This window comes from Molossus molossus, unplaced genomic scaffold (assembly GCF_014108415.1).
Source record: "Molossus molossus isolate mMolMol1 unplaced genomic scaffold, mMolMol1.p scaffold_m16_p_19, whole genome shotgun sequence".
Taxonomy (NCBI): Eukaryota; Metazoa; Chordata; class Mammalia; order Chiroptera; family Molossidae; genus Molossus; species Molossus molossus.
This window is the reverse complement of record NW_023425354.1, coordinates 12,440,572-12,453,660: the sequence shown is the minus strand read 5'-3', so window position 1 is coordinate 12,453,660 and position 13,089 is coordinate 12,440,572. Positions and strand designations below refer to the sequence as shown.

General features: G+C 40.8%; 1 protein-coding gene across 11 annotated transcripts in view; it reads left to right on the top strand.

Moving 5' to 3' along the window:
- CEP95 (centrosomal protein 95) overlaps positions 1–13,089 on the top strand; it is a 37,754-nt gene that overhangs the window by 19,331 nt on the left and 5,334 nt on the right. For 8 of the 11 annotated variants that reach the window (XM_036268265.1, XM_036268270.1, XM_036268276.1 and 5 more), the window contains 7 exons: positions 68–261; positions 3,311–3,423; positions 3,588–3,717; positions 4,322–4,472; positions 9,856–9,995; positions 11,465–11,554; positions 12,606–12,735. In XM_036268265.1, coding sequence (XP_036124158.1) covers positions 68–261; positions 3,311–3,423; positions 3,588–3,717; positions 4,322–4,472; positions 9,856–9,995; positions 11,465–11,554; positions 12,606–12,735 — 948 coding nt within the window. The remainder of the gene's footprint in view (positions 1–67; positions 262–3,310; positions 3,424–3,587; positions 3,718–4,321; positions 4,473–9,855; positions 9,996–11,464; positions 11,555–12,605; positions 12,736–13,089) is intronic. The other 3 variants (XM_036268266.1, XM_036268267.1, XM_036268275.1) reach the window with 3 other exon arrangements.

Genomic DNA, 13,089 nt, shown 5'->3' with positions numbered 1-13,089 from the left:
TGTGTGTGTGTGTGTATATGCTGATTTCTTAGAATTTCATCTTAATGTTCACTTAAATTTATCCAAGCAGAAATTCCTCCTGTGGATATGATTCCAAGTGCTAGGAAGCTAGGGGAGCCTATCCGATCAGCTATTCCATTACATCCACCCTACCACCCTTCAGAGCCTCGAGCATCCTGCCCCATAGGAAAAGAATACTTGCGTTCAAGTCACTGCTCCCCTGCCATGAATTCTTCTGGAGAGGGCACAGCATTTTCTTTGGTAAGTGGAAAAGCTTACTTTGAATTGGTTAGATGTCTATAGATTTAAAGAAGTCTCTGCTAGAATAGTAGTCAAAGATATTACACTAATCAGAGCACTCTACTACTTAAAATTTACCTCTGCGTATACCTACATGTTCTTACTTTAGGAATATGGGGCAGCATGAATGTATGAAAAGCGAACTAGTAAGAGCCAACACATACTGAGTGCTTACTTGTACCAGGCACAGTTCTAGGTATTTGATGATATTGAATAATTTACTCTTCTCAGCACAGCTCTAGGAGTAGGTACTATTTTTATTTCCCGTGGGGTAGCTGATAGAGAGAGGTTTAGTATCATCTCAGGTCATACAGCAGTTGTAGTCAGGATTTGAACTCATGCACTCTAGCTTCAATACCCACATTGTATGTCCCTAATTAAATAAATGTAAATGTTTAAAAGTATAAACAGTGTGAAAAATAACCTTTTATCCATAATTCTATTATCCAGCATGAACTGCTATTAATATTTTGGTCTATTTGCTTCTACTCCTTTGTTCTTTAAAAAAAAAAAATTATTTTATGCAGTTAACATGTCTCTATCTTCCTAGAAATAATAACAGGCAGGTATATGCAAAGAGTAAGTTTACAAATAATCATACATTCTCATTTTTAAAAAGTCCAACAATGCAGAAAAAGTACAGAGATGAAAGGAGCATCATTAGCATTAGGTGATCATCTTTGTTAACAGTCTATGCATCTATTCAGATAGGAGGGTAGATGAAAAAAAAAAAGAGAGGGCCTGACTGGTCGGTGTGGCTCAGTGGATTGAGCATCATCCCATGGACTGAGAGGTTCTGGCTTGTTTCCCAGTCAGGGCACATACCCAGGTTGCTGACTCCATCTCCAATGGGGAGGCTTGCAGGAGGCAGCTGATCAGTGTTTCTTTCTCACACAGATGTTTCTCGCTCCCTTTTTCTCTCTCAAAAAATCAATAAAAACGTGCCCTGGCCGGTTTGGCTCAGCAGTTAGAGCATCGGCCTGCGGTCCCGAGAGACCCGGGTTCGGTTCCCGCTAAGGGCACATACCTCGGTTGCGGTTTGTTCCCGTCCCTGGTTGGTTGTGCAGGTGGCAGCCACTCGATGTGTCCCTTTCACATCGATGTTTCTCTCTCTCTCTTCCTCTCTCTCCCTCCCACTCTACCTGAACAAAAAAATGGAAAAAATGTCCTCGGGTGAGGATAAAAAAAAAAAAAATCAATAAAAACGTAATTTTTTTTCTTTAATCCTCACCTGAGGCTATTTTTCCATTTTTATTTTTTCAGGTAGAGGGGGAGAGAGAGGGAGAGTGCGCGAAAGAAACATTGATGTGAGAAAAACAAATCGATTGATTGCCTCCCACACAACCCTGACCAGGGCTGGGGACTGAATTGCAACCGAGGTACGTGCCGTTGACCTGAATAGAACTCACAACTCTTTGGTCCACAGGCTGACTCTCTAACCGCTGAACCAAACTGACCAGGGCTAAAAACATATTTTTTAAAAAAAGAGAGAGAGAGCCCTGTCCGGTTTGGCTCAGCGGTTAGAGCATCCGCCTGCGGTCTGGAGAGACCCGGGTTCGGTTCCCGCTAAGGGCATGTACCTCGGTTGCAGTTTGTTCCCGGCCCTGGTTGGTCGTGCGGGTGGCAGCCACTCGATGTGTCCCTTTCTCGTCGATGTTTCTCTCTCTCCCTTACTCTCTCTCCCTCCCACTCTATCTGTGCAAAAAATGGAAAAATGTCCTCGGGTGAGGAGGAAAAAAAAAAGAGAGAGAGAAAAGGAATCATAGGATAGTGGTTACATTTGGGAGAGGCTTTGGGCAGTGGGGAGGGGTGGGTGAAAGGGCTTATGATTTGGTGATAATTTTTTTTTAATCCTCACCGGAGGATATTTTTCTATTTATCTTCAGATAGCGTGGGAGGGAGAAAAAAGGAGGGAGAGAGAAACATTGACATGAGACAGACACATTGACTGTTGCCTCCTGCATGACTCCGACGAGGGCTGGGACAAACCGCAACCGAGGTATGTGCCCTTGGTTGGAATCGAACCCACAACTCATTGGGCCACGGGCTGATACTCTACTGCTGAGCCAAACTGGCCAGGGCGCTGGTAATATTCTATTTCTTGACCTGAATGGCAGTTAAGTAGTTATATTCATTTTGAAATTAACTGTTGAGCAGGACACTTAAACTTGAATAAAAGAAGTTTTAAAAAATATTGTTATTTACTAAAGAATATTACATTTAACTTTAAAAGAAGAAAATGATACTTAAGTGCAACATGAAATGTTTCTTCACCACAAGCAATATTTTCCATAAGATTCCCTTTATGGTTAAAAAAATAAATTGTTGAAAATATTAGTTTATATTCATATTTTGGGAGGTTTTGTCTTTAACTGTTTCAGTTTCGGACAGTTTATCTTGATATGAAAGATAATGACTTTAATACATTCCACTTGTGATATGATCATTTTTTATTGTCCAGGTGTAGCCATAATCCCTGAATTTTCCTATTTACCAACACCTCACCTGACTTTTTCTCTAAGTACACGTTTGCAGACGGTGCTCCATTCTTTTGGTGTTGGGGATCAGTAGAGTATTTTGACAAATATTCTATTTTTTTAAAAAAAGCAAAACATGGCCCTGGCCGGTTTGGCTCAGCGGTTAGAACGTCGGCCTGCGATCCTGAGAGACCCGGGTTCGGTTCCCGCTAAGGGCGCGTACCTCGGTTGCAGTTTGTCCCCGACCCTGGTCGGTTGTGCGGGTGGCAGCCACTCGATGTGTTCCTTTCACGTCGATGTTTCTCTCTCTCTCTCTGTTCCTTTCTCTCCCTCCCACTCTACCTGAACAAAAAATGGAAAAATGTCCTCGGGTGAGGATAAAAAAAAATAATAATAAAATAAAATAAAAAAAAGCAAAACATGGAGAATAAAGGGACCTAGCTTTGTGCCACAGGTCCCCCCACCCCCACACCCAAAATGTTTTTATGTATCTTCTTTAGTTTTTCAAACCAACTCTCTTTTGTTTTTAATAGGAACCAGATAATAGAGTTTTTTTAACTTCCAAGATGCTTAAAGATAGCAAACAGGAAACATATCCAGCTCAAGTCCAAGGTCCTAGGACAAGGAAGTTTCCCAAAGGAAAAAGGTAACATTACTTCAGTGTTTGGTAAAGGGATTTGAAGAGTTAAGGGTATACTCTCCAAACTTAGCTGTGAAGACCAGTATGAAATATTTGTTAAAGCACATATTATAGTTATTTTAAACTAAGGTAGTGTATACTTGGCTACTTGTATGTCACTTTTATTACAGATATGAAAACAGAGCTGCAGTCTCATCCTGGGATTCACCTTTCTCTCAGAGGCCAAAAAATAGGTTAACAGAACAAGAATTACATGAAGTATCAGAAAAACTCTCTAAACGGCTCTCAGAACTAGATTGGGCAAGTCTTATTTTTATCTGTATTGATGATGTCATAGTTGATGAGCGTTTAAGTGATCTTACAATTGAAAGTGAAAACTGGAAAATTACTTGTGTTTCCATTGCTGTGAAAATGTTCCTTAAGTCCGACAGGTAGGACATGGGATGAAAAATGATCTCCTAGCCTTTCATGATATAATCAAATTTGATACAGATATATCTAAATTTTTATTGAGTTCTGATGGAAACTAATCATTTAACATACGAGATTGCTTTAAACCATTTATCTTTTCATACATCTATATAGTTTCCCTTTGTCACTAAAGACAGAGTTGTTATAAAATTAGATGGATCTTGGGTTCTCACAAAAGGTAATAATTACAGTTTTGGGGTATATCACTCAATAAATGTAGTGAATCCTTGTTGACTTATTCTAAAGTTTATTGAAACTGAGTAAGTCCTTAGCACTGATATACATAACTCTCTAGAAACTAAACATGTATGAGCATCTGAAAACTTGTTATTAGTGCCTAATCATCAGGGGAAGCTTTCTAAAGGTTATGTCTATTTACTCCTTCCAACTGGCATTCTGAAATCAATGAAAAGATGTTGAATTGTATTGATAGATGTTAAAAAGTGCCCTGGGTGATCGAATTAAAGAAAAGACTCACCACGAAGAAGATACTGGAAATGAAGAGATGGAGAGTGGAAATTATGAGACACTGTCTCAGCACAGTGACAGCATCATGGAGTGTGGGCAGAAAAAGCAAAGGCCAGGTACCTATCCCAGAGAGGCCAGGCTAAGGAACCACTCAGGCACTTCCATGTGTTTATAATGACTGGCTTTCTCATTTTAAATATTTCAGAAATATAAAAAGGTTCAAAAATAAAATATCTTCACCTTCTAGAAGTAGATGTTAACATTTATATTTGCTTTTCACCTTTGTGTTGAAGAGTTGAAATATTTCATCTGTCTTTCCCACAGTCCATTCTTTTTCCTTCCCTCAAAGAAACTACTCTCTTAAAATTGGCATCTTTATTCTTATTCCTGTTTTTATTTTTTCTTTCCAATTTTATTGAGATATAATTGACATATATCACTGTATTCACTTAAGGTGTACAGCATAATGATTTGATACATGTATATACTGCAAAATGATATACTGCATAACAGTAAGTTCAGTTAACATATAACTTTCAAGATCTAATCTCTTAGTAGCTTTCAAATATGTATCACAATATTTTTAACTATAGTCACTATGATGTACATTACATCCCAGAACTTATAACTGGAAGCTTGTACCTTTTGTCCACCTTCACACATTTCGCCCACCCCCAATCCCCGACCTCTGTCACCCGCCAGCCTGTTCTCTGCACGAGTTTTCTTAGGTCCCACATGAGATCATATAGCATTAATCTTTCTTTGTCTGACATTTCCTTCAGCATAATGCCTTCAGTGCCCATCTGTGTTGTCACAAATGGCAGGATTTCCTTCTTTTTTTATGGCTGAATAATATTACATTGCATATATATGCTTTTTTTTTTTTTTAATCGTCACCCAAGGACTTTTTTTCTGCATTTATCTTCAGATAGAGCGGGAGGGAGGCAGGGAGGGAGGGAGAAACATTGATGCGAGAGAGAGACATTGAGTGGTTGCCATCCACATGACCCCAACCAGGGCCAGGGATAAACTGCAACCAAGGTACGTGTCCTTAATCAGCGTCTCTCAGCCTGTGGGTCGTGACCCCTTTGGGGGTTGAACTACCCTTTCACGTGTCGCCTAAGACATAACAGTAGCAGAATTACAGTTATGAAGTAGCAACAAGAATGATTTTATGGTTGGGGGTCACCATAACATGAGGAACTATAAAGGGTCACGGCATTAGGAAGGTTGAGAATCACTGCAGCTGGAACCAAACCTGGGACTCTCCAGTCCATGGGCCAACGCTCTAACTGCTGAGCCAAACCGGCCAGGGCTATATGCATTCTTTATCCATTTATCTGTCACTGGACACTTAGGTTGTTTCCATGTCTTGACTGTTGTCAATTATACTACTGTGAACACTGGAGTGCATCAACGTGAAAGGGACACATCGAGTGGCTGCCGCCTGCACGACCCAACCAGGGCCGGGCACAAATTGCAACTGAGGTACATGCCCTTAGCAGGAACCGAACCTGGGTCTCTCTGGACCACAGGCCGACACTAACCGCTGAGCCAAACCGGCCAGGGGCTAAATGTGTTTTTTTTTTTATTGCTTATATTAACCTCTATTAAACTTTAAGGGATGCATATTATTTCTAGAATTAAATTTTAAAATTGATGTCCCCAGACTGCACCGCTACGGCTGCCACTACCTGGAGCCAGAAGTTGGGAGCTAGAAGGCCAAAGGTTCCTTGGGCTGGGCCAAAGCTGCCCCAAGCCATGTGCAGGTGCAAGGCAAGGCTGCCGGCTCCAGAGGATGGAGAAGGTTAGGCACACCATGAGGCACACAGGGCTGGGCACTAAGGTGCCCATGTGCTTGCACCTGTCCGAAAACTTCAAGTTCATGCTCAGAACCAAGGCATCAACCCATAAGTAAGTAGAGAGGGGAGGTGCAGGCTCTGTCTGTCCCTGCTGCTGAGAAAAGCCCCTGGGCTTTGGCTTTCAGAAGACCAGGAGAAAGCTTCCAGAGGGCCTTAGCTGCTGGCCTTCTGGGCTCTCTGCTCTCATCAGGACTAAACAAGGGTGCTGTGGGAGGTCCTCCAACCTGAAGGCAAACAGTTGGCTTTGACATCAGTAGGGGTTGGCACAGATTAGCTGTGTGGAGAGGCGAGACCTCACTTTTAACTGTAACAATACCTGAGTTAAGGTAATATCTCTGTTTTATAGATGAGAAAAATGAGGCTCAAGGACAAAACTTGTCTAAGGTCTTAGAGTCAGTAAATGACAAAACCCAACTGAGACTCAAATCTGAGGCCAGCATGGTCGGTCTCACTGGTGGATAGTCAGTATGCATGAAAAGTTTCTAGAATAATATGCTGGTTAAATGATTATAGAACTGAACGAACAAAATCTTGGACTCTCACTCAGAAGTCTTCATTTACTTAATGGCCTCAAATGCTTCGTGCCTGGCCAGTGTGGTTCAGTGGATTGAGTGTCGTCCCATGAACTGAGAGGTCCCAGTTTGATTCCTAGTCGGCACATGCTGGGGTTGTGGGCTCGATCCCAGGTTGGGGGCATACAGGAGGCAGCCGATCGATGTTTCTCTATCTCCAAAGAATCAATAAAAACATTTAAAAAAGCAAGCAGCTGCCCTGGCCAGTTTGGCTCAGTGGCTAGAGCATCAGCCTGCGGTCCGGAGAGACCTGGGTTTGGTTCCTACTAGGAGCATGTACCTCAGTTGCAGTTTGTCCCCGGCCCTGGTTGGTGTTGTGCAGGTGGCAGCCACTCGATGTGTCCCTTTTACGTCGATGTTTCTCTCTCTCCCTCCCACTCTATCTGAACAAAAAAAAAGGAAAAATGTCCTCAGGTGAGGATAAAAAATAAAAAAGCAAGCAGCAGCTTCTGTTCCCTTCAATGCTTTCTCTAACAGTTATTTCTCTAATGCCTTCTCCAATGTCTGAGTTTGAATTGAAACATCTCTCCCTGTGGAGCAGCAATGTGGATGACTATACTTGAATGAATGATAACCAAACACACACACACACACACACACACACACACACACACACACATTTTGGCTTCAAAGAATGAACACTGCTACACATTTAAAGGTAGCAAACACAAACCAGTCGCCAGCACTGTGGCTTCAGGTTCTCAGCACGCACACTGCCTTGAATCTTCTTGTAATTTAGATGACAGTGTTCCATTACTTTGAATTTTGTTTCTGGAGAATTGTCATTTTCTGTTACCTTTTACCTTGGTTGTTCATGGTGCTTGATGGGGTTGTTCCTCTGTTAGCATATTTGAAGTAGCATATTTGAAGCAGTGAATACCTTTAGGTACAGTCTTGATTTTAACATTTCATCAGGTTGATAATTAGGTCTTTTGTTTTCCAGTAGATGGTGCTGTAGCACCATTTTTTGTTTTCTCTTGAACTACTTTGCTCCTCTGGGATTGCAGTTGGTGGAAGTGTCACTGTGGTCATAGGAGTCTCCACCTGGGTGACTGGGTGCATGTCCCTATTTTGTCTGAGTCACCTGAGTCTCCAGGCATCACCATCACTGTGGGGAAATGTGACATGTGGGTGTAGGCTGGATTTGTGAACCTGCCAAGCTGCTACCTGGGGTTCCCTGTGGCTGCTGACACCACTGTGCTATAGCAAAGAGGCTGTAGATATGTCTCCCTGACTGTGCTGCAGTCAGGGGAGGGAGCCGAATTCTTAGGTGCAGACACTGCTTCTGCCCCTCTTACCTTCTGCCAGGCCGTAATGTGTGGGATGCACCCCTGCTACACCACTGCCACCACTATTATGTTAGGTGGAGCCATGGGCTTAGCCACAGCAGCAGGGGAACTGCATCTGCAGGCACTGTCCCTATCCTTGTCCCCACTCCGCTTCCCCTACCCATTCAAATACCCACCTTCAGATGTACCAGTGTGTGGATCTCTCAGGCATGATAGTGTGTTGAACAAAGGGAACCTTTGTTGGGTTGAAGATGTCTGGTTAGTTGTAAATTTGAGGGTACTTAGGTAGAGGTTTTCCCACTCCACTTTGATGTTAACGTCACTCCTATACTGCCATCTTGAACAGGTACCCTTTTATCCCTGGTTTAATACTTGAACAGTCTGTGTATTACCTGTCTATATGCTATTGTGTGGTGGTTGGTTTTTTTTTTAATTTACATAGATACTGTATATATTATTTGGAAACCTGTTTTGATTAACATTGTTTTGGAAATCTATATTGATAACTTATATATTCCATTCATTCATTTTAACTTATGTATCTAAGGGCATATGATTTACCCAATCTGTGTGTGTGTATTATTTCTCACCATTTCCCTTGTTGTAGGACATGTAGATTGTTGCCATAACTACAAATAGTTCTACAATGAACAACCTGTAACAAGTTTCTCTAGGATCTACATCTATTAGAATTACTGGATAATGGGGTTTGCACTTTTGCACCATTACCAAATTCTCCTCCAAAGCAATTGCAATAGTTTATATTCATCTCAGCAATGCATGATAGTTTCTGGTTTGCAAACATTTTTGCAGATACTTCCTACTATTTGTTCAAATTCAAGAAATTACCTTGTCTTCCACCAACTAGAATTCTGCATGTTTTCCATTCCATCTACTTTGGCCAACTTTGTTTGTTTGTTAATCCTCACCTGAGAATATTTTTCCATTGAATTTTAGATAGAGTGGAAGGAGGAGAGAGAGAGAGAAACATCAGTGTGAGAGAGACACATTGACTGGTTCTCTTGCACAACCCCAGCCAGGGCCAGGGATTGAACCTGCAACCTGGGTACGTGCCCTTGATTGGAATGGAACCCATGACCCTTTGGTCTACAGGCCAACGTTCTAACCGCTGACCCAAACTGGTCAAGGCGTGGCCAACCTTTTTTTCCCTCTAGAAACAGTATTTCTCATCTAAAACTTAGTGAACTTTTTCAGTTCTTTTTTTTTCTTTCTTTTTTTAATTCCAAGAATATTTTTCCCTTGATTACTTCATCCCTCTTATTTTATGCTTGGCTCAGGTAATCTCTAGAACCCTAATCTAGTAACCTATATGTTCTTTTACTACATACACACATATGGTATTCAGTTAATAGTGTTAACTTGTGCTTATAAGAACACTGCTTTATAAGGAGATTTGGGTAGGTAAAAGGACAGCAGACATACAAGCAGATGATTTAACATTTTCTTTCTTCCTCTACCACCAAGAGCACTTAATCTCAGCTTTTGTGTACAGCAGGCATTCCACATTTTACTCCATTTTCAACCCCAAGTTAAAGATAGAACCTAAGTACTTATTTAAGACTTATGTCCATTTGTCTGTTTACCTGGTATGACTAAACATACAAATACGAATTACTCATAGGAGAGAGTACATTTAGAGTGCACAGCACACATTCACCGTCACTCTTTGGATTTGGTGAAAATCAACTATTTGGTCTCCAACTTAACATTTCTGGTTGTCAGGAACTAAGGGTATATGTCTCTTCTGTGTTATAGGACTTGCCATGCATAGAAAGCCACCCTACAGATCTCATTCACTCTCTCCATCTCCAGTTAACAAAAATAAACAGTTTAATATGGAAAGAAAAAAGCAGGGAAAGCCAATAGAAACAGATACCCGCCGATTCCAAGCAAAGGTAAGTATATTCCATCTCCTGACTACCATGGGCAGCAGGCAGTACCATTTACGTGAACATGCTATTAAAGGCTAAAACGCATTTAATATTCTTGAGCTGAGTAGATGATAGAAAATTATGTGACATAGCTTTTATGTCCCAAGTTAGGGAGCATAAAACATGTGCTCACAAAATTTTAAGACGACAAACCTTGTCAGATATAGCCCAGTACTGAAGGAAATTAAGAAAGAGTAGGTCAGTAAGTGTTTTCAGACAGAGCTTCAGAGATGAACTGAATTTTAGGTAGATTAAATGTGACAGGTGATTTGAGTTCCAGATAGGATGAAAGTGCCCAAGACAGGAATGAGACAAGGTGGTTAAGATTCAACTAGGAGAATGTATGATTACTAAGGAAGATTTTCTGCTATGGCCCTGGCTGGTTTGGCTCAGGAGTTAGATTGTCGGCTCATGGACCAATGAGTCATGGGTTTGATTCCGGTCAAGGGCATGCACCTCAGTTGCGATTGATTCATCCCTGGCCCCAGTTGGGGTTGTGCAGGAGGCAACCACTTGATGTGTCTCTTTCATATCGATGTTTCTCTCAAAAAAAATAAAAGATTTTCTGCTATGGAATGGGTATTTTTGAAATGTAATACACATTTAGAACACTTAAGTTGTTTGCTATAGTATGTTTTATAATTCAGTAACTTCAACTCAACATGTAACTCAAGGGACTATCAAAATAATTACAAGAACTGTGACAACAAAAACACACATTATGTAGAATTTCATTTTATGTCCCAAGTACACATTTATTAAATAACATGTATTTGTGCCCTGGCCAGTTTGGCTCAGCAGTTAGAGCATCAGCCTGCGGTCCAGAGAGACCCGGGTTCAGTTTCCACTAAGGGCACGCGCCTCGGCTGCAGTTTGTCCCCAGCCCTGGTTGGGTTGTGTGGGTGGCGGCCACTCCATGTATCCCTTTCACGTTGATGTTTCTCTCTCTCTCTTCTTCTCTCTCCCTCCCGCTCTATCTGAATAAAAGATGGAAAAATGTCCTGGGGGAGGATTAAAAAAAAAAAGGTATGTTATCACAGTGATTAAAAATGATTATAAAGAGTTTAAGGACTTGGAGAAAGACTTGATGTGCTAATTTTGAAATGCAGGAAACAAAATTATACAGGCAATATGACTAAATTATTAGTATTTTTTCCTTTATTGATTTTTGATAGAGAGGAAGGGAGAGAGAGATAGAAGTATCTATAAGAGAGAACACTGACTGGCCACCTCCTGCATGCCCCCCACTGGGGATCAGGCCCACAACCTGGGCATGTGCCGATGCTCAACCACTGAGCCACACCAGCCAGGCTGAAAGGAACTTTTTAAAAAAGTGAATACAATGGCAGGATCTTAGGTGAATTTTTTTCCTTCATTTTCATTTGTATATATATTTTTTGTAACTAAATATCATACGGCCTTTTCCTGTGTAGGCACTAACTGAGGCATTTGAAAGGGAACTAAGAAGAAATAAAGTTCAAGAAAATATTGGACCTCCAGGAACAAATGACGAGGAGGAAACAGTGGGTAAAAGTCTCTACTGTAATAAATGCCATTTGATCAGATCAGTGGAAAGTAGAGAGAGATGAACTTTTTAAAAGGAAAAAAAAAAAAAAATCAGCAGGGCTTTAATCATTAGCTCCTTAGAAAAAGACAGGATTTCATTTCATGATGTGGGATTTTTCTCTTATTCATAGGGTAACCAAGTTGCTAAAATGTAGGAAAGGAACATGGTACCAAAGAACACTAGCATTTTCCCTTCCTGCCCAAAACTTCCCTCAGTTTTTAAGGGTTCTGTTGTTTAGTAGTTCACCAAGTGTTTAAAAGATAGTCTACACTGACAAGTTAAAGGTAAGTAAGAGAAGACAGGAAACCTGTTTTAGCATACCTGGTGGGAAGAAAGCATAAGTTTACATTGGCCGGTTTGGCTCAGTGTTTAGAGCGTCAGCCTGTGGTCCAGAGAGACCCAGGTTCGGTTCCCGCTAAGGGCATGTACTTCAGTTGCAGTTTGTCCCCGGCCCTGGTTGGGTCGTGCGGTGGCAGCCACTCGATGTGTCCCTTTCACATCGATGTTTCTCTCTCTCTTCCTCACTCTCCCTCCCGCTCTATCTGAATAAAAAAATAGGAAAATGTCCTCGGGTGAGGATAAAAAAAAAGAATGATTACAGAAACTAAAAGCATGGGGAAAATGCTTATGCTAAAGTGTTCATAAACAAAACAGGATATAAAATACAATATGATGCAACTAAACAGTTTGAGAACTTTGACAGCTTTTTCCACGTAGATTTAAATAGAAGTAAAGTCAAAACATGATAGTAGTTGCATTTAGGGTGTGGGACTATGGTGACTCTGAAATTCGAAAAAATTTGTCCCTTTTCAAATTCCAAAGGATGCCAAAAGATTCTTTTGCCTTAGAGTAGATAAACACTAACCAGATTTTAGAAATCTAAATAAAGTAAGATGGTTTGGCTGGAGATTATTAGCTATTTTTGTCAATATGTAATATTTAAGATGATGTATAAAAGAGTTATTAAACTTCTCTGATTTCTATTCTGTTCTATATCTGCTTTTAAGGAAAAAATATACAGAGAAGCTGGTCATAAAGGAACTCCAAAACGTAGTCAATCCTGGAAGATTTACTCTAGAAACACTGTAACTCCAAGTCCAAGAGCTGGCTTGCCAAAGCCAAAGAAAGTAGTTCCAAGTAAGAACCACAAAATTGTATTTTATGGAAAACTGGCATTCTTTAAAAGTATGTGCTACATTCCAAGGACACGTACTGAAAACTAACATCCACAAGTTAGTTGGAGAAAGTTCCCTCTTTTATCATTTTCATACACTAGATTTCTGTAAAAAGATAAAACTCTTAAATAAGGCATTTATTTTAAACACTTCACTAATATCTTACGAAGGCCTATATCTTGGCACTAAAGAAATGCTAGGGTCATTTCATGCTGCTCCAGCTTTAGCTTTACTCTGCTCACTCATGCTGGCTGCCTTTTCTTTGTTTCTGGGAAGTTGGCAGAACCAGAGGGTTGTGCCAAAACAAGCAGATGGC